Source organism: Periophthalmus magnuspinnatus, chromosome 7, assembly GCF_009829125.3.
Source record: "Periophthalmus magnuspinnatus isolate fPerMag1 chromosome 7, fPerMag1.2.pri, whole genome shotgun sequence".
Lineage (NCBI taxonomy): Eukaryota > Metazoa > Chordata > Actinopteri > Gobiiformes > Gobiidae > Periophthalmus > Periophthalmus magnuspinnatus.
The window spans coordinates 8,880,935-8,903,457 of NC_047132.1; the positions used below are offsets into that span (position 1 = coordinate 8,880,935).

General features: G+C 39.2%; 1 protein-coding gene across 1 annotated transcript; it reads left to right on the forward strand.

Annotated features, from left to right (window-relative positions):
- Positions 1-314: 314 nt before the first annotated feature.
- Positions 315-8,615, forward strand: zmp:0000001088 (trypsin). Its single transcript, XM_055222953.1, has 5 exons — positions 315-375; positions 2,969-3,140; positions 5,851-5,992; positions 6,948-7,214; positions 8,451-8,615. Exons 1-5 carry the CDS (start codon positions 315-317, stop codon positions 8,613-8,615), a joined length of 807 nt encoding a protein of 268 aa, XP_055078928.1.
- The last annotated feature ends 13,908 nt before the right edge of the window (positions 8,616-22,523 follow it).

Consider the following 22,523-nt stretch of genomic DNA (forward strand, 5'->3'; position numbering starts at 1 on the left):
CAAAATATGCACGCAAGAAGTAGACACGCTCTTTACTAGGGGGCGCTAAACCTTGTTTCCAATATTAGGCCTCAGTAATTAACTTTAAGTGGTTATTTAAACCATTAGAGGGTCCATTTAGGCTCTAGTCACTCGTGGACAAGGTGAGACTCGAGGTCATGTTGGAATAGTTTCAATTATATATCTGCTCACAGCTCTGAGGTGTCCATGGAAACTGAAATAGGAACTAAGAAACCTGAGAATGGAGGTGTGATGTCAAGTGAATTAGACAAAAAAAACCCACAGGTAGCTCCCAGTCTCACTAAGTCGTCCTCATGACTATGGACCTGCTATATTTATTACTATGTATTTTTCTGGGGACCCTGCCCATGAACTGTAAGTACATTTTCTTATCTTGTGTTCAGAGACTCTTGACATATTTAAGTTTGAATGGGGCAGACATGTGAGCCGGGGGACAAAAGCTGTTATTGATTAAAGACATAGATAAGACCTCCTAATGTAGAGCAACATATCATCACTTAATGTGGCATTATAATTGAAAAGTGTTCACTATTTTAATATATGAGAAATTCATTCAAGCTTTTCATTTACTGCTGTCACTGCTGAGTCTGTGATTCTTGCTTGGTCAGGACACTGTTCGTTATATTCAACTTAACAAACGTCAAAATAAATAAATAAAATGTTACTAATTTTACTAATGATTTGGTGCAAAAGTTTAAGGGTATGGTTTGGTCTCACTTAGAGCCCACTTAAGCCCACTTAAGTCCTGATGCAGACTTGCTTTAGTCCTGGTCTAATCCTGGTCTAGTCCAGGGTAGTCCTGTTCTAGTTGTGGTTTTGTCCTGGTTTGGTACTGTAAATACATTTGTTTTGCAGTTTGAGAGTGCTGGTCCCACATTTCACATTTTAGTCACTCACATATATAGACACATATAGACAAATAAGACAAAAAATGTATATATATATATATATATATATATATATATATATATATATAGTTACTTAGTTATGGGACAGCTTAGAATCCTTATTTGTCCTTAGTTTAATCTCTGAACGCTAGCTGCCATGGAAAGAATGCGGTGTAATAAAAAGTGTTGTATTTTCTCCAAGTGCTTGGTCACACTAATCATTTGAGAACCTTAAAAAAACAAAACATGGAGGATAACAATGAAAAGACAATACATGATTGTGGCCAACACCCCTCTTTGTACCTTATGTAAAGGTAAAATGCTAAAGGAGACACTGCCTTTACACTACATTAGATATGTGAGACCAGCTCTAAAGTCACTCATCACAAATATGGACATGATTTACTATAGTATAACTGGATCTGTTTAATGTGCTACTACTATAATGTACATATTCAGATTATGAGACAAGCTAAAATGGGACTTAACCCTGAGACTTAAAACTGTACTAGAACTAGTCTATATAAAGACTAAACCAGGATCAAACCAGGACCAAACCAACTCTTCTTCAAACCAGGACTGAACAAAGTCTGCCTCAAACCAGGACTCATCTATGTAGGTGATAATAAGGCTATGTATGTTGACTCTTGTATACATATCATATCATAACTCAGATTAAACTGAGACTAAACCCGGGAGTAAACCTAGACTAGGACTGAACCAAGACCAGAGCAAAACCAAACCAAGACTACATCAAGACTAAACCAGGAGCAAACCAGACAGACAATTGTGAAGGCTGTATTCATACTTGTGTGCACACACACTTCATCAAAATTGAAACTAAACCAGGACTAAACATGGATCAGACTAGGAGTAATCCAGGACTAGAGGAAAACCAAACCAAGTCTACATCAGGACTAAACCAGGATTAAACCAAGGCCAAACTAGGGCCAAACCAGGACTAAACCAGGACTAAACAGCACTAAACCAGGACTAAACCAGGACTAAACCAGGGCGAGTGTAAAGTCTGTGTTTACACTTGTACACACACAGATGTTGTGTTTCCGTGCTTTTTGGGGACATTACATTGACTTTCACTCATTTCATGAGCCTAACCTTAACCATAATTACTGCTTGCCTAATCTCAATTTAAACATATTTAACCCATATTTTTATATCATGCTGTCAATCTAAAAGGAGTTATGTCATGGAAATCACATTTTTGTCCCAATAAGGTCCCCATGTAATTAGTGTGTATACAAATTTTAGTCCCCACAATGTGACAAATGTGCCCCTGGTGCCAACTACATCAAAATTGGGACTAAACTAGAACTAATCCAGGACTAAACCTGGACTAATCTAGGAGTAACCCCGGACTCAACCAGGACTAAACCAGGACTAACCCAGGACTAGAGCAGAGTTTTTTTTACACTTTTGTTATAAAGCGCAATTATATAAAGCTTACATAATGTTTTGGTCATGTGTTATCCCACACACACACACACACAGTCCACCTATAGCCCATTGTATAAAGTTTCTATCTGCCACGTACATTCTAATTTCGGCCCTGAGGCTTTCACTGACATTTAGTATCATTTGTCCTGGCTTGGTCCTGGTTGGATCCCACTTTAGTCTTGATATAGTCTTGGTTTGGTTCTGTTCTAGTCCTGGTTTAGTACTAACCTAGTTCAGCTATAGTTCTGGGTTAAGTCCCAATTGAAGAACAAGACTAAACGAGGACTAGAACAGGACCCAGCCAAGTCTATATCGGGACTAAATTGGGACCAGACCAGGAGTGTAAATGCACCTTTAATACGAACTAAAGATTAACTGGTTTAGTTGCTGCAGTAACAGTATTTGGAAAAAAAAACTAGAACTAAACCAGAACTTAAACCTGGACTAGACAGGGACTAAACCAGGATTAGAACAGAGTCAAGCCAAGCCTCCATCAGGACTAAACCGGGACCAAAGCAAGACAATGTTTTTTGCTGCAGCATTGAAACCATGTAAACATAGCAGCTCAGAAAGTATGTTATTGCAACTAATATCATGTTTTGTAGGTCAGCAGAATCAGAACATCACAGAGGAATACCGAATCATTGACGGATATGACCCTGTCCCACATTCTATAAAGTATATAGTGTCTATACAGACACGGTTACGCCAGCACTTCTGCGGGGGCTCGCTCATAACCAAATACTGGGTCCTCACGGCAGCACACTGTAATAAAGGGTAAGTCATGACAGATAGTGGTAAGTTTTTCTCCTGAGACACACTTAAAGCACAGTAATAGCGAGGTAATAGATGCATTGTAAAATCATATCAAAACAACTGAAGAAATTGTACTTTTCTTATTATAGACATTTTATTTAATATTACGAACAGCTGATAAATAGAAGACATTTTGCAAAACGGCATTAAAGTCCCAGTTCGTAACTTTTTAGCCAAAAATAATTTAAATTCTGAACACACGTTTACACATTTAAAAACATTTATACACATGTAGGTGGTAGGTCGTAATATTTTCAGAATATAACCCATCCCTGCTGCAGATCTGCATGTTTTTGCAGTTTGCCTCAGTGCCCCTAATCTGACTCCATGTTTTGTAAATATGTACATGATCCCGTCCTCTCTGAGCCATATCAGATTATCCATTGATGAGGTATCAGAACACAAGCTATTATTACAAATGACAAATGACCAGCGTGAAACTGATCAGGGCCGTTCACTAAAGCCAAACAATATGACCAGTGAAGAAGTCTTTAAAAGAATTACACCTTAAATTTAATCTCTGATGCTAAAATAATACAACAACATCATTATGGGGTTTTCCTAAGGGTGAATATGAGATTTAATTTCATTTCTTTTGTGTGTAATGCAGCTGTATCATTCATCCTCACCTCCTGTTGATCAGCCTACCCTACGTCATGGCCTGAGTAACAGGAAGTGACAGGAAGATTTAACCAATCACAGTAAAGTCACTCTTCTCAGAGGAAGAAGATTTGCTTTTGTAGTATCCGATCAGTGAATTGGTTGAAGAACTTATCGATACGATACCTAGAACATCTTGACTGCAGATAATAATCAGATTTTTATAGTTATAAGACTCAGAATGACAAAGCATCTCATTTCTCTCTGATCATGATGCTCTGATCACTCACATCACATTTTGTGGTTTGCATGTCATGGAAATCATCTTAAAGATTCAGAAATCAGATCATAATTAGACTTTGTTGTGCATGTGAACAAGGCCAGTGTTTTCAGTTGAACAGACCTAAAGAAACAAATGTAATATGGCAATTTTTGACCCAATCCCTGCTGATTGTTTGTTTGGATATTTATTTCAAAAACAGTAAATCTCCTTATATGGGCCCTCCTTCATCTGACATGAGCACAAGCTATTAATAGCTGTATGAAAGGGTTGTTCTTTTAATGTTATACACAACTGTAGAATAACTCAAGTACACTCACCTCTGTTTGAGAACCATTGTGCTGGGGAGAATTCATTCAGTGCCAAGGGAGGTTCTAGGGCATCCTCTTTGTTGATTGTCTTTCTTCATTACAAATGTCAGTCGTGTTACTTGACCCCTGTGTGACCTGACCCTGTGTTAGACCTAACCTCCAGATGACTTTTGCCCCAACCTCCGGCACTCCTGAAACTTGAAAACGAGCATCAATAATTCACCAACCCATCCCATGTGTCTTGTCCTGTTTTACGCCTTTAATAGCAAAAGAAACATCAAGCATTGGTTGAATTGCATGCATTCAGATTGGATTTAGTCTTTCAAGATTATTTAAATGTGTAACTTGTCTCACTTATAACATGACTATACCATACTGTAGAACATCTAGCAAAGCGTCTGCATGGAGACAAACAGGTCCCATCTCTAGATCTTGAGCTAGGCTTGGTCAGGACCATAGACTGTATATATACAATGGACATAGCTAACCCATTAGCCAGTGCATTCCAAAATGAAAGTGAGCATGGGCACAGTTTGGCTCCATTGAGTCTGGATTCAATTCACTTTCTTTTGCCCATCTCTCTGTAACCATTGCAGTGAGCCTCATCATTTTGGTCTTCAAATGATCCTGGGGTTTTTATTTTGAAATTTAGTCCATAAATTAAGATATGAACATTAATAACAATGTCTTCTTTCCTAACAGGTTTGATTGACAGCGTTGCTATGCTCCTGCCCCCTGTCAGGTGGGCGGTGTGGACGGGAAGTGGCATTACCTTCAACAAGTTTGCCCCTGATTGGTTCTTTGGTTGCTATGATACATTCGCTAAGATTTCCAAATATGGAACTCTTCTCCAAATCAGCCACTATAACTGTAAGCCTTGATTGGCTTTATTTGCCTGGAGCCGAATGCTATGGGTGATGTCACATTCACTTAGTCCACTTCTTTATACAGTCTATGGTCAGGACTATTTTAGCAGGACCATTTTTACCTATTGTGCATGTTTTGGTTTGATGGGAAATCAGAGGAAACCCATCCAGACAAACTGCAAACTCAACAAAATAAAGGCTCAGACAGCTTTGAAATCAAACCCAGGATCAGTGTGCCAACCAAGATTATCATGTTTCCAGAATAGTTCATTTAACCACAAGTCATTGAAGTGCAAAGATCTGAGTGTCACTTGTTGTGGCATTGTAAATCTTACCATGGTTTTCTGGAACACCCAAAAAGAGTGTGCCAAATTTATTGAAACTTTACACCTATAATTTTCCTTTTCAATCTGCTTTTATATAAACTGAATGGCTCATGTTGTGCCCTGTAGCCCTTATCAGAACCTTTTTAGGCAAAGATTAATTGCAACTGAAACAAAATCTGTCATCTATCTTTAGTCCATGGTTAAAAACTGAAATTTCACATAAACTCAACCCATTAACGCTACCTTGTTTTGCATTTGTAAATTGTACCTTTTTTATTGTTGTTGCAGGATAGACAACATGATGGTGGTGGCTGGAGACCACACTCTGAGGATCTATGAAGGCACAGAGCAGGAGATCTTCCCCCAGGTTTTGGTACCTCATCCAGAATTCAACAGTCAGACCAATAACAATGATATAATGCTCATAAAGGTATTTCATGACACATGGAGATTACATAAAACATTATTTCAGCTTTCAGCTTCCGGCTACTTGTTCTTGAGTGTCCCTCACACACAGACTGCTGCCTCACTCAGACTGCACCCGGTCCAGCTGCGACTACAGTTTAGGAGCAGTTTTGGCACTAACATTCAGAGCGTTGCACTGCTGTGCTGTTGCCATCACTGCCTTTGAAAGCTGCAGGCGCGAGACTACATGTTTACACCATCACTAACCAATTAATTAGGGTAAAATGGTGCAATGGGATTCGGCATCAGGCCAGAATAGACACCTCTGGACTCCACGGTGTGCGATCTGAGCTCCTCTTGTTACTTTTAATTATTCTGAATACTTGTGGCCACCACACTGGAGCTGCCCAAGCAGACCACAGCATACACAATGGCATTGTCCTGCAGAAGGACTTCAGCCTCTTCAGAAAGAATAGGCAGCTCTAGCACTTCCTGTAAACAGCATCCACGTCCTTGCCACAATTCAGTTTATTGTCCAGGTGCACCCCCAGGTACTTGTACTCCTCCAGACTGTATACAAGCTTTTCTTCAAGAAACAAGATTTTCGTCAAATACTGCATGTCCCAAACTTTTCACATCCTTAGTCCCACCAGTGTGTTCATGTTAAAGAAAACATTTTATCTACTGCAAACTGATAAGAAAGAACCATGTGAGTCATATAACACGTTGAAATGAGAGCTGATTGGTTGGGTTAGAATGTTTCACCCTGGTCAATTCTTCATCTTAAAAAGTTGTCCTAAAGCTGTGTTAGTGGTCAGATGAATGCATGTGAATACTAGCGCTGTGCCAAAGGGTTTGTGAGAGCCAGGAAGTAGTCTGATATATTTGAACCTCCTTTCATGGTTTGAAAATCAGGTACCTGAGCTTTGATCAGGTTTGTAATGGTTTGCACTAACTGTAATGGTCTGTGTCCTCTTCAGCTCCAGGTGCCGGTGTGGTTGAATAACTTTGTCTCGATCATCATCCTGCCGCGTCAGGACGCTACCCTTGCTCCGGGGTCCATGTGCCGTGTATCAGGGTGGGGCAGCATCAATCCAGAAGGGGACGGTATATCGTCCATCCTACAAACCGTCAAACTGCCCATTGTGTCCTCAGAACAATGCAACAGTAGCACCTCGTACAACGGGTACATCACAAAACACATGCTCTGCGCTGGATATAGTACCGGAGGGAAGGACGCCTGTAAGGTAATGAACAACTTTAATATGATGTTTATGTAAGGATTAAACAATGAGGAGCAGTGTGTTACACTGTTTTAACAGACTGATGTGGAGCCTAGAACACTTCCTTGATAGGAGCTAAGCAGCTGTGTGGTCATTAAGGACCACAGTGCCTATAATTTGATTTCAAATCTGTTCTAAGCTGTTTATAAACTAAGTTATTAAAACATTTAATAGGATTTTAAGTTTAAATCTGTTTTTTTGGGCTTAATACAACTGAGGTATGGATGTTAGTTACCATATTACCAAATCTATTGTCGAAAATAGGTTTCATAGACAGCAGCTACATTCAGTCAAACAAAGCCTTAAGTGCAAGTCTTGGTCTAATACTTTAATGACCAAATTCTCAAGGCTTATTTATGCACTTTCTATGGTATGGCTATTGCAAATGTATATGCAGTGTATGTTTCTGTTTGCTCCCCAGAGCCGAACCCATAAGCAGTTTAGACAAATATGAAGGGCACAATAACAGGACGGGAGGTGTGTGTGGAGCATCCAGTGGAGTGTGAGGCTTTGACTATTGTAAAAGTTGCATTTGATCATCTAAAATAGTCCAGATCCAGACCCCTGCCTTCAAAACAACCTGACACAATATTGTTTGAGGATTGCTTGGCAAAATGGCACCGATATGAGGCTGTCATAGACAGTATATATAAATGCACATAGCTAACCTGCTAGCGGCTACGGTTCAAGTAGGAAGTGAGCCTGGGCGTGCTTCAGGCTCCATCGACCAATTCTTTGAGAGAGTCAGGCGCCTTATTTCTCCTGGTAGCATTAGCAACAGGTTTGATTGACGGTGTTGCTAAGCACCTGCTCTCTGCTAAACCAGCGGTTTAGCAGTCTCGCTCCGGATTGGCTCTTTGGTTGCTATGATGTTCATGGTTGGAATTCCTAATATGGAATGCTAGCCTCGATTCGCTTCATTTGGATAGAGCTGAATGCTATGGGTGACATCACACTACCTTACTCCACTTCTTTATACAGTCTGCGGAGGCAGGAAGAGGGAGCAATCTGAACTGCCCAGGGCAACAACAGAGCTTGGGCCTGGCACTCCTGCTCCCATGCGACAGGTCGGATACATGAAAGGTCATGACTAGATGACTAAATGACGCATGTTACTGAAAACTCAAAGCCTGACTTCATCCCATTGTAAACATCTCTCCCTGTTCCTTTCTGTAATGTGAGTCGCTCTGTTGTTTTCAGGGGGATTCTGGTGGTCCGCTGGTTTGTGACGGCCTGTTGTACGGCGTCGTATCCTGGGGCAACGAGTGTGCTATGCCTGGGTATCCTGGAGTCTACACAGCAGTGTCCATATACCGCTCGTGGATAGAAAACACTGTGTTTAGCTTTTACCGGAGGTGTAACTGACTTTATCTGACCAAGATTTTTACAAACAATATAATCTCCCTGTAGACTGCAAAAAAGTATCTATATATCTACCGTAGGTTTAAATAACTTGGGTTTGACTGGGTTACATATAAAGGGTACACATCATGTAAATTTACTTTTATGAACTTTTAACCAACTTAACCAACAGTTTTCCCTCATCATTAGTAATCATGTATTATCTGACTTGTGTGCTCAGAAAATTTCTGTTTTCACTTGTCACCTGTCCCTGCCTTGTACTCATGCAATTATTCATGAATTATTGCAAAAACATTTGTGCATCTGTAATCCATTTTGTCTGCAATATGATTCAAAGTCTGCAATATGCGTGATTCAGTTCCTTTAGAATTCAAGTCTGCAAGACTAAACTCTGGGCATAATATCAAAAATTATAATAGTTATGCTCAAATAACTACTACTACTAAAAAAATATTTCTCTATATTAACCATCTGAGTCAGCATTTTCATAATTTCAAAAACAAGGTGCCATATCACTGCTATATAAACCCATGCTTCTTAAGTTAGTCTTATGAAAAAGTAGTTGAAATGCTCAAATATGCAAGTCCACATGTGGTGGATTATAGTAGACACATGGTATATAACTTACCGGTATTCCTATATGTAATATTGTATTGTCTAAATATATACTGAATATATACTGAATATATATATATACCTGTAGTGTATTAGTGAACCATATTAAGTGATTATGGTAGGATTAGTAATCCTACCATGATGTGTGGTAGTAATTACAGCATATTGCACAAATAGTTTGGTTCATTCACTCTATATATGTATAAAAAGGGCATGACATTAAAAACAGCTGAACGTCCATTTTGCATTTTGGATGTGTATTTTAACTAGCCACTTTACTACACTTTATCATAGTAAGGGCATGAGATATAAAAAAAAAAAAAATCACCAAATCTTGTCCTGTATGTGTAAGTGTGTACAAAAGTGTGAAGGCTGGTGGAGGACAGCTGAGCTGCTACTTTACTGTAACTAGTTTATCTAATATCATTATTAGTATATATATATATATATATATATATATATATATATATATATATATATATATATATATATATATATATATATATATATATATATATAATATATATATATATATATATATATATATATATATATATATATATATATATATATATATATATATATATATATATATATTCCACAGGGTAGTGTTATGAATCTGAGCACTATTTGTGAAGCACCTTTGAGTGAGGGTGGGCGCTAAACAAGTGGTGTGACTGTAGTGTTGTTCCATATCACATGTTATTAAAATTATTGCATCATATGTTCAGTGTCTTTTCTTTATTACTGTTTTATATAATTTATTTGACTATTTATCATCTTAAAACTTTCTCCATCCATCCATTTTCTTCCACTTATCCGGGACCGGGTTGCGGGGGCAGCAGTCTAAGCAGGGACTCCCAGACTTCCTTCACCCTGGACATGTCCTCCAGCTCCTCTGGTGGGACCCCAAGGCGTTTCCAGGCCAGCCGAGAGACATAGTCCCTCCAGTGTGTCCTGGGTCTTCCCCAGGGCCTCCTCCTGGTGGGACATGCCCAGAACACCTCCCTAGGGAGGCGTCCAGGAGGCATCCTAAGCAGATGCCCGAGCCACCTCAACTGGTTCCTCTTGACTTGTAGGAGCAGTGGCTCTACTCCGAGCTCCTCCCGTGTGACTGAGTGAAGGAAACCCATTTCGGCCGCTTGTATCCGCGATCTTGTCCTTTCAGTCATTACCCAGAGCTCATGACCATAGGTGAGGGTAGGAACATAGATTGACCGGTAAATTGAGAGCTTTGCCTTTGGGCTCAGCTCCTTCTTTACCACAACGGACCAATACAGCGACTGCATCACTGCAAATGCTGCACCGATCCTGGACGCCTCCCTAGGGAGATGTTCCAGACATGTCCCATTGGGAGGAGGCCCCGGGGAAGACGGAGGATATGCTGCAAGGACTATGGCTCTCGGCTGGCCAGGGAACGCCTTGGGGTCCCACCAGAGGAGCTGGAAGACGTGTCTGGGGTGAGGTTTCCCACCTTCAAGGCTCAAAGCACTTTACATCAAGGAACCACTCACCCATTCACAAGCACATTCATACACCAGTGTGCACAGACACTGGGGGTGAGGGGGGTTAAGTGTCTTGCCCAAGGACACAATGACAGTATTCATCTGTGGGAGCTGGAATTGCACCGTCAACCTGTGGGTCAGTTTATCTGACCACTCAACCAATGAGGTTTATGTCAAGAGTGAGATTTGAACTGCCAACCATCAGGTCAGTGGACAAATGCTCTGCCAACTCTATCACCAGGCCAAGTTGCAGGTCAGATCTGTGGAAAGGAGGGCACCACTTTTAGCAAAACACCTGTAATTGAATAAATACAATATAAATATGTATTATATAAATCCATACTGTGGAACATTCCACTCAAAGCAATCTCCATGGTGACAAGCAGGTGGTAGACCTCCCACCTGAAAATGTATACAGTATACCTTTAAATTTCCTTATGCACATCCACATGTGCACATTATAAACATTAGCAGCCGCTCAGTTTCAGTTTGATTCACATAAGTCATTATATTAAACTATAGGAGGAACAATGCCTGAGCCTCTTATTAATTTTTAAAGCATTTGGCACATGAAGTGTCACTGCAGTCTTTAGGAGCAGCTGATGTATTCTCCCCCAAACCAAGATGCATCATGAAATATGCATGCTCCCTTTGCACCCTGGGTAACATTGGCTACACTGCAAAAAGAAAACAGAAGAAAATGCATGTATTAAAATGACTTCAGTTAGTTCAGTGTTTTTTTTTTCTTAATTTAAGCAGTTTATTTAGTTATTTTTTTGTATGTCTGGATCCCGCTCTGATGTAACCATCATTGGTTGAATGGTCAGATGCACTAACCCACATGTTGGCGGAGCGTTTTCAGCTCCCACAGATGAATACTGTCATTGTGTCCTTGGGCAAGACACTTAACCCCCCTTGCCCCCAGTGTCTGCGTATACTGGTGTATGAATGTGTGTGTGAATGGGTGAGTGGTTCCTTGATGTAAAGGTCTTGGAGTGCCTTGAAAGTGGGAGCGCTATATAAAAATCTGACCAGTTACCAAGTGATCATTTTTGGACTACTTTCTATGTGTTTCTAAATGGTTTCAACTTCCCTTTTTCTAATTTCAACAAAAATATCTGCCCATGAATTGAGTTTAAAGAACTGAACCCCATTGTATTGATAATGGAGATGATAACAAAAGGTTTAAACAACCTAGAATTTCAAAAACCTCTTGGTAACTTGGTCACTAAACAAAAATAATTAAAGGTTCACTATGTAACTTTTTTGGTGAATGTTATTGCTTACATTCATGTGACGTTTACATGTTTCTCCCTGTGTCTCGGAGGGTTTGTTCCAAGCAATTTCAAAAAGACCCTAGTGACCCAGGAATCAAATGGACTGAAGTGTGAGCGCTAACCACACTGTCTCGCTAATATATGGAATATTCCAGACAAATTCATCTCCATGGTGAAAAGCAGGTGGTGTACCCTTCCCTAGAACAAAAGTTACCTGGTTACTTCAAAACATAATTTGAATACAAGCCATTGAAACTCCTTAAGTTTTTGCAGTGCAGGCCCAAACCTCGCTGTGACTCTCGTGAAGAATTAAGGGCATTGGCACAGAAGAGGTATCCATCTGAAGTGTCCCCTCGCTGGGTTCCTCGTATAGCCTACAGTCTCCATATCACATCCAAATGAATAGCGCATGTCCTACTTTGGCGGCATCTCCAGTTACACCTCTCTGTGATCCTGGGTGTGTCACTGCCCCACGCGATTGATATTTTCCCCACTTCTATTATGCGCCCAATATTTCACCTTTTGTGGTATAAAAATCAAACTTCTTTTGTTCGGTTCTCTGGGGGAGTGTTAAAGTATATCGTTTGACACTGTGGATTCGTGGCGGTCTATATGTTTTCGGTTCAACAAAGGAAGCTGTTCCTCTTATGGGCGTGTGAGGTGTTCTGGGTACAGGCTCGTGGTAAGCTGAGGTCAGTAAATGAACCACTTTATTTTATGGATGGAAATTGCAAAACAACTGATCCGACAGTTGGCACTTCGAATCCCTCTTTCGACGTAAACATCGTTGGTTGAGCAACTAGATCCTCTGTCTCACAGGTTAGCAGTGGTGCGATTCCAGCTCCCACAGATGAATGCTATCGTTGTGTCCTTGGGCAAGACACTTAACACACCTTGCCCTCATTGTCTGCGTACACTGAGTGGTTCCTTGACGTAAAGCGCTTTGAGGGCCTGGAAGATGGGAAAGAGCTATATATAAATGTTACAATTTACCATTGCCACATGGGAATCAGACCATGGAGGGTGGCTGCCCTATGTCCTAACTTGGGACGGTCCATCCGCAGCCACTAATTTGTCTCTCAAATACAGAAGACAGGTCATCTCCTCTCGAAAATTCCCAAATAATTCAGAATGAAATATATAACTTTTTATATTCTAGGATACATAACAGTTTGGTGCTTCAGTTGTTGATTCTGTTTCTCAGTTCTATATGTTAGTTTTTTGGCCTGGCCCTTTTGCGCGTACACCGCCATATTTGTTTTGACATAAACAGACCATGCGCATCTCTGATTGGTTAATCCACCTGTCAATCACACCCTCTGGAACTCTGGAATCAGGGAGGCGGGATATAGTTCCAGACCGACACGTCTTTGTAAAGTTTTGTCCCTCTTTTGTGTCCTGTGCAGCCATCTAGGCCTCTGTTCTTTGTCCCACTTTTCAAGAGAATGTCTCACTTTTTATTGGTGCCACTTGCATTTCTTTCTTTCTTTATCTTTATTTGTACAGGCGGACCCTTTGAGAGCACTTGGGGTCTCTTTTTCATGAGTGCCCTGTTTAAAATACAATACAAACAAAAGAAATAAGTATATAAGTCCATATAAAACATTAAAACAGGTCCAAGTGTGTGGATAAATTTCATTACCAGAATATTAAACTACGATTGTGTCATCAAAGTATCCAATTTAGCTTTTCTTTGGAGTGTATTCTATTTTTGTGAAGCAAAACAGCGAAAAGCCCTGTTTCCCGTCTCAGTGTGACTAGTCCTTAGCCTTACGCAGTCATGTGGTCTGGTATTAAATGTTCCTGTATCAATGATTAACGAGCAGGTGAGGTATTCCGGCAGTTTTTGGAGTAGTCCCTTATAGATACATTTTATACAGTGCTGTTCTCTTCTAACCGATAGCGATGGACAACCTACTTTTCCACAGAGAATACAGTGACGGGTTTTAAATTCATCACCTGTACTGAAACGAAGGGATGAATGAAAGAGTGTGTCTAAACGTTTCAAAGTAGAGGCTGAAGTCTGCATGTGTATTATTTCTCCATAACCCAGTACACAAAGAAAGGTTCCTTGAGCTATTTTTTTTCTGTAATTCAAAGGAATACTCGATTTGTTTTGATCATTTTGATTTTAAACTGAGATTTGTATCTTAAAAGATAAATTCTCATCAAGCCAGAACCCAACATATTTATAGGTGGTGACTCTTTCAAATCAATGTGCCATATGAAAATACAGATATTATCAGAAGTGAAAGCGGGACACAACACACTCTTTATCAGCAAAACTTTCAACACATTTGGTTTATATCAAATGTTATAATATTATGAATGCCAAACCTGCTTTGAGCCACAAGGGGGCATTTGAGCACTGACGCACCAGCACCTCTCCACATAAAGTCTCCTTTTGCATCAACTAAGCAGGCCTGTATGTGCTTTCAAATGGGAAGGAGATTCTGCAGAAGGCTGTTGTAAAAAAAAACAAAAAACAACCCAAACATTTCATTACTTTAATTATTATACTTATACTATATTAACTATATTTGTGCAGTTTGGTGTGCACAGAAAATCAATTCATCTTAATTGTTCATATGCATTTTTAAGTTTTAAAGGTCCTATATGACACAAAATTGACTCTTGTGAGCTTTAAGTCACGTCAGAATGTTGTTACCTCCTCAAAAACATACCTGGAGTCTACATCTCTAAAGCTTAAAATTCTCTGTTCCACCTTGTGATGTCATGAAGTGGTAGTTTTCAAGTTAACTGCTGCATTTTAGATTTAGTTCAGCAGAGATTGGCCATAGGGCTGAAATCATCTAAGTGATTCTAGTGAAGGTGTGTGGAGTTTAAAAACACAGTGGAGCACTTTCTGTATTACCACATGATGACATCACAAGGTGAAACAGAGTGTTTTCGATTTGAGAGAAGAACTCAGCCTAAATATGCAGGGTTTGTGTGTTAAACATGTGAATGAAACAAAACACAACTCCAGGTCTGTTTATGATGAGGAAACAATATTATAACATAGATCAGAAAATAGCGTAATATGGGCCCTTTAAGTAAGAAATAAGACGTGTAATCCCTCATTCGTCCAATAGTGGTCGGCATCTGGACACAGCTCCCGTCCAGAAGGCATTTTACATTTGACAGAACTGGGATTTATACTACTCAGAGTTAACAAAGTCCAGCTTCATGATGAAATACCCACACAAAAGTTTCCAAAAGTATTTGAAAAAGCCTGGACTTAATGGGACCCTTAAGCCAATGAAGGATAATGTGTGGCTTTTAAGAGAAGTAGGCCACAGAGAGTGCCTTTTCTTTCTCTCTCTGTCCTCTTTGCTCTTATATAGAGTGTAGGGTTGAGGGTTTCAGCGTTTTAGCGCAGCAGACGACACGAGGCTTCGAGGCACAACAGAAGCTGAGACTTAAAAATGTGACTGAGTTATTGTGCGCTGCATTTAGACCCAAGTACACTGAAAAAAAAGGAGATATAAACAGTTAAAATGAACAAATGAACAGTGTTTTATTATCTCAGCCTGAGGTAAGACTGGTTCATTAACGTATTTCACTTAACTGGCTCTAAAATGGCTTATAATTATCTCTCTCTGCTGGTAAGTTTTAAATAAGAACTTAAATAAGATGGAGGATGTAATGTTTCACAGTATGGCATTAAACGTGTCTCCGTGAAGATGACACCACAAAGCCAGATTATAGGTGAAATCTGTGGAGAGGCAAGCCTGTTCAAAGGGTGTTTGTCAAGGTTTTTTAGCAATAAAAAAACACACACACACACAAATGCAAGGTAGAATATTTATTATTGATGAGTAATTATGTAACCAGTGAAAATACTTTTTTTTTCTCTCTCTTTTCAGATTTTTAAATTCATTTCTAACAAGTAATCCGTGCAGTTTTTTGCATTTTAGCTTGAAATAAGAAGGCCTCATCACAAACATGTCAAGTTAATCTCAAACATGTCAAGTTAGTCTCAAATACAGTGTCTCACGTAAATAAATCAGGTTGAAGCGGTTAAAATCAAGTTTCTGAATTCAACTTTGATTCTTTTTTCGTTCGCAGTGTGTCTTTTTGCCACCCACTTACATTCTTGAACCCTGCGGAAATCCCTGCACTCTTCTTTCTTCTCCTTATCAGTGTCTTTGCCTAATTCTGCGTAGCGTCGTCGTGAATCTAGGCCAGCGTCACGTGTGAAATGTGCACACGCTCGCACAGTGTTTGGGAGAGGAAGGACAGACTGACTGCTCAAAGGCAAACTCTGAATTATGGATTTGTGTTATAAAGCGCTGGCACTAATACACTTTGAGATAGGTTTATATAAAGGAAATGGAACAATAATGTTTTATCTGACTGTGGTGGGGGGACTCTTTTAGGCCATTTTCCACGACACATTTCACTGATGAGTAACTATCATAGAGCAGACATTGGGGTACACTCAGACTGTGGTGGTTGTGTCCTTGAGCAAGACACTTAACCCTCCTCAGTGTCTGTGTGCACTGGTGTATGAATGTGTGTGTGAATGGGTGAGTGGTTCCTTGATGTAAAGCGCTTGGAGTGACTTGAAGGTGGGAAAGTGCTATATAAAAATGTGACTATTTACCAAGAGACCATTTTTACTACTTTCTGTGTATTTCTGTAAACCTGGAACAGTCTTTATGAAGATGTGAGACAGGCATCTACTTTGACAATGTTTAAATCCAGTCTCAAAACAGTTCTGTTCAGCAGTGCATATTCTGCACTCTTCTCTTTTAATGTTAATGTTAATATTTGTGATTATTTATGTTTTGATTTGTGTGATTTTAATGTCTTTCTTATTCTGTAAGGCACTTTGTGTGCGAATGGTGACATACAAATAAACTCGTCTTTCCTTGCCTTTCTAAAATCCCCAAAGCCTTGATGTAAAGTAGCTTGAAGGTGGAAAAGCTCTATATAAAAATGTGACCATGTGCCATTTAAGCCAGAGGTGTCAAACTCAAATTTAAAAAGTTGCTGGCCAAACTAAATATTTATTGAAATATTTTAACAACATCTGCATATTTTTCAGAAGGGGTGGATTAAATTTGAGTGAGGCAACAGTTAGCAGATGCTAATGAGTGTCAACAGAAGTGGTGGGGGCCAGCGCCAATGTATTTGCAAAACTTTCTGGGATTCGTAGTATTAGCAGTGCATGGGCTATACTGGCACGGCGGTGAAGAGCCAACTCTATTAGCTATTTGACATGATCTCGCAGGCCAAATATAATTATATCGAGGGACAAATTTGGCCCATGGGCCTGAGTCTGACATGTCTGATTTAAGCTAAGCAAGGCCCGGTCAGTTAGTACTTAGCTGGAAGACTGCTGCGAACAGGTGCCACAGTGGGACTCTCATTGTGTCCTTAGACAACATACTTCAGCCACATTGCTTTGTACAAATGTGATGTGATGTAACAAAGTAAAACTAAAGTACTGTATTTAAGTAAAAAATGTAGGTATCTATTTTTCATGATTGCCTGAGGCCTGCTGAGAAGGCTGAGGGGTTTATTTTTAACATGTTGTAGTTTGAGCAAACAAAAACATACAAAATAAAAACAGTTTGAAAAAAATGATAAAACTCAGCAAATATCAAGATCACTACATTTGAAGCATTTGAAGCATTCATACATTCTCAGATTCTGTGCAAAATACTTTTGCTTTTTACTCTTTAAGTACATTTTTAGACAAGTACTTTAATACTTTGACTTAATGTGATACTTTTAATTTTACTTGAGTATTTTTTGCTCTAATATCTGTACTTTTAAGTAACAAAACTGAGTAGTTCTTCCACCTCTGCTCATATGAATGTGGTTTCTGGTTATTGTTAGTGACTGTTGTGGTCATAGGGACTGATGGCACAGATTATCAGCCTCACTTCAGTCTACCCCGGGGCAGCTGTGTAGAAGTGTCAGACATGTAGAGAGGTGAGAGGAGCCAGACCTCAAACAAAGATGTCATCCCAGAGACTCGGACAGCGCTGGCATCCATCACACGGACTGCTGGGGCCGCTCGGGCTGTTTGCCTCTGCTCGCGCTCAGGACAATGTGACTAAATCAAGATGGACGACTGAAGCTGCACGTCATCACAGATTTGGCAGAGCCTTTCCCAGAGCTGCTGTGAATACTAAAGACCACAGGGCCAGAGGTGGGACTCATTTTTACTCTGTTACATTCACTTGAGTGACTTTTTAAAGATGTTGGCAGTATATATTTACTTCTACTTGAGTAATATTTTACTGAAGTAACTGTACTCTTCCCCCTGTGAACTACAAGTGACAAAAACTTTATGTTGACAGTATGAAATTATCTGTATTTCCTGCAGTGCTCCTTCAGATAGAGTGCAGTTTTTCTCGCTTGTCTTTCTGTACTTTGAAAATATCAGATTTGTGGATTATTTAAAGTTTTGTCATGACATGTAACAGTAAAGTAGAGTAAAAGTAATAAAGTACTGTTCTTAAGTCATTTTTTTAGGGATCTGTACTTTACTTCAGTAGATTTTAAAGTGGATACTATTTACTTTTACTTCACTACTTTTGAGAGCAGTATCTGTACTTTCTACTCTACTACATTTTTGAACAGGACTGAAAAGTAAAAGTATTTATTATTAATGTTTAAGACCTGCTGAAAAGGCTGAGGGATTTATTTTTAACACGTTCATAGTTTGAATATACAAAGATTTAGCAATAAAAAACGTTAAGTAAAAAAATAGTGATTCAGTTGTTTCTGTTGAACAATTCAGCACAAATCTTTATCAAAATCACTACATTTGAAGCTTTATAACGACTCAAAATTTGCACAAAACTCTTTAAAGTGCATTTTACTTAAGTATATTTTTTCATTTGATACTTTTACTTTTACTTTTTTTTTTTTTGCTTGTGTAGTAGTTTTTCCTTTTGTCCTCCTACTTAAGTACCGTTATTTTGAAGTAACGATACTCTTACTTGGCGACTCATGTCTGCACAGAACTTTATACAGATTCACTGGGACTACATTCAACTGTCACGGTTGATTAAACATGTCTCTGGCCTAATAACATAACAGCATCAGTCATTTTTTGGCCAACTCGAGTGTCCAGACGCTCGCTGCATCTGTACTTGTCATTGGCTCGGTCCTCAGCCAATCAGAAACATTTTTACAGCCAAAAAACAAAACTGTCCAAGTCATCTTATTAACATAGGCAGGTTTTTGTATTTTTTACTAAAACTTTGAAAATGACACAGGCAGTTATGCTATGACTTTCTGATCCCCACACTTAACTAACTTCGGTCAATTATGGATTACGTAGTAGCATTTGTTTCTCATTCCAGTGTTCCCTTTATAGTTTGGGGAACTCACAAAGAGCCAGCCAGATGGTGAATTGGCAAATGTTTATGCCGAATACCCTTCACTGTAAAATGTATTGACATAAAGCACAGATATCTAAAATTTGTACTTAACTTACTGTACTTACGTTTACTTGTTACATCCCACCTCTGCCTTCCTGTGTAATTACAGCCACTACTAAAGGTGTAAATCTCGAGTGAGAATTAAACCAACTTTCTCCCCAGCCACTGTTGGTCAAATAAATGGTGATTCAGAGACAGATTGTTTTCATTTAATGCTATATCCACCTCTTGTCCTGTGATATAACTGATATACAGGGTGTCCAAGTCTCTTTATAATTAAAAGAAATATATTACTACAATCTTGTTTAAATCCAGGCTCAAAACGGTTCTGTTGTGCATGTGACTGAAAGGTTTTTATTTTAATGTAAATTTTATGATTATTTATGTTTTCATTTGTTTGTATTGTGATTTTAATGTCTTTCTTATTCTGTAAAGCACTTTGAATTACTTTGGACGAACTGCGCTATACAGTAAACTTGCCTTGCCTTTAATCAACAGGATGTCTGAACTACAAAAATGCAATGTGATTAAAAACTTTTATAACCACTGAGAACAATAAAACAAATCTAATTGATATATCTTATCATTTGCCTTTGTAATTAAATTCTGTACTTTAGCGGTATCAATATTCAAAGATTTTCTGTACGAAGGCTCTGAAGATATTAGAACCAATACAACTTCCCATTTGATATCATGAAAAACTACTAAACAGATCCAATGCAATGATTAGCTTATGAAGAGTCAGCTTGTTATAAACAAAACTACCCCAAATACAGTTTTTACAGAGGAGAAGGATCAAAAGTATCATCTCTTTTATACTGTCATTTTGCACCAGCTTTAAAAATATATATATATAAAAAAACACACACGCTACTGAAGTGATTTACTCTTTAATTGGCGTAGACAGGTTTTCTCTATCTCTGCATGGAATGAGTGACAGGACACGTTTAAACAGCGCCGTTAGCATTACCCTTTACTCTCCCCCATTTCTCACTAGACGTCCCTTTTGCGGCTCTGTAGATTTATTAAGTTTCACCGCCGGGGATTGTGGGTAACTGGAGCACTTTAATCATGTTTCTAAGTTTTGTGCGGCTTCAAAGAGGAGAGGGCTGCTTTGTTGTACTCAGAAAAGGCCCAGAACCCCTCCAGCCTCCATCTGACACCACTGACTGTTCAGACGCTGTTTAGCAGATCATAACAAGACAGTGAAGAACATATGGGCTACGTAATGTTTTGTTCACTCTCCTGGTATCGTGGAACAAGTGTGTCTTAACAGGTGACAGACAGATAGACAGACAGACAGATAGATAGATAGATAGATAGATAGATAGATAGAAGTATAGGGCTGCAGTAACTCCCTCAAATAAAGAGGACCCATAGAGTGAAGACACTCAATCAATAACATTTTGAATTGTACCTGAAATAAGGGAGCGCCCAGCATCTTGTCCTTTCGGTCATTATCCAAAACTCATGACCATGGTCGAATGCCTTCTCCAGATACTTTGTGAATCTGGAGAAGGCATTCAACCAGTCTCTCATGGTGTCCTTTGGGCAATGCTCCGGGCGTATGGGGTCCAGGGCCCTTTGCCAAGGGCTGTCTGGTGAGACTGGTGAAAAAGTTACAAAAAGCAGGAGCTGAGTTTGGTTGCAGCACTGAGTCAGACCTGTTTCCAGACATGTTGCAGATGATGTTGTCCTGATAGCTTGATGAAGCCAGAACCTGCAGCAGGCACTGGGGCAGTTAGCTGTTGAGTGTGAAGTGACTGGGATGAGAATCAGCTCCTCCAAATCCGAGGCCAAGGTTCTCGAAATGGAAAAGGTGGCTTACTCTCTGGGGGTGAAGAGCCTCAAGTGAAGGAGTATCTCGGGGTCTTGTTCACGAGTGAGAGAAGGATGGAGCGTGAGATTGACAGGCAGATCGGTGCAACATCCGCAGTGATGTGGTATATATATATATATATACCTATATATATAGTTATATATATATATATATATATATATATATATATACCTATATATATAGTTATATATATATATATATATATATATATATATATATATATATATATATATATATATATATATATATATATATATATATATATATATATATATATATATATATATATATATATATATATATATATATATATATATAAACATAATAATAACTGAATCTCTTCCAAAAAGTGGACTTGTACATGGGGAAAATAGTAACAAAAATAAAATACTTGTGTTGCAACCATCCCACTCTTGCTTTGTTTATTGTTTATACAAGAAAAAGCTGCCCACACAAGCGTCTTAAGGGCCGCAACTGTCTGGCTTCACTTTTGTTTGTGTGACAGAAAAACACTGTTCTACTGTTATTTTAGTACTAACTTTGAACAAAACTTTGAAATAAAAATAGTCTTGTGTAAACATGAACAGAAATGGGGGCTTTAAATGCAGCACAAAGTATTTCAGATTGGTCTTGTTCTACCATTGGCCCAGCTCCAGCGTCCAGTCCAATCAAACACATACAGCTTGAGGGTTCATTGATTGTAGTCATGATGTTCAAACAATACCAAAGTAGCCCCATTTTGTAAAACAGAAAAAGGTTTATTGGTACAGGGTGATCTTGGGAACAGAAACTAAACACTGCAAAAAGAACAGAAGTACACAATAGACACAGGCGCTCTAAAAAGGTCACAAAAACCTTGACCTTGAGGTTGCGTTCACACTTGCACACACACCAACACCACAGGTTGGGACTAAATGGGGACTAAACCCTAAACCAGGGGTCACCAACACGGTGCCCGCAGGCACCAGGTAACCCCCAAGGCCTACATGAGTTGCCCACAGGCCGGTTCGAAAAATAGCACAACTCACTAATGAGCTGAATCTAAAATAAAATTTTATTGATTGCAGTTTCTTACCCCAAAAGCATGGCAGAAAAAAAAAAGATCACTTTCACAACGAATTTTATGACTGTAAAAGAAACCCGCGTGTGTCTCATCTGGGGGCAACTGTGGTGGCGGAAAAGTGGCACAATATGAAGGGACACTGCACTATGTGTCACAAAAGCTCCATGCTAACTACCAACAGGAGGCGCACTACTCGCAGAAAAAG

Bases quoted from the DNA above. Each gene is read 5' to 3' on its own strand.
- zmp:0000001088 (XM_055222953.1), top strand. From the start codon at position 315: ATGACTATGGACCTGCTATATTTATTACTATGTATTTTTCTGGGGACC. The intron at 5,993-6,947 runs GTATTTCATGAC...TGTCCTCTTCAG, and splicing joins ATGATATAATGCTCATAAAG to CTCCAGGTGCCGGTGTGGTT. The intron at 7,215-8,450 runs GTAATGAACAAC...TGTTGTTTTCAG, and splicing joins GAGGGAAGGACGCCTGTAAG to GGGGATTCTGGTGGTCCGCT.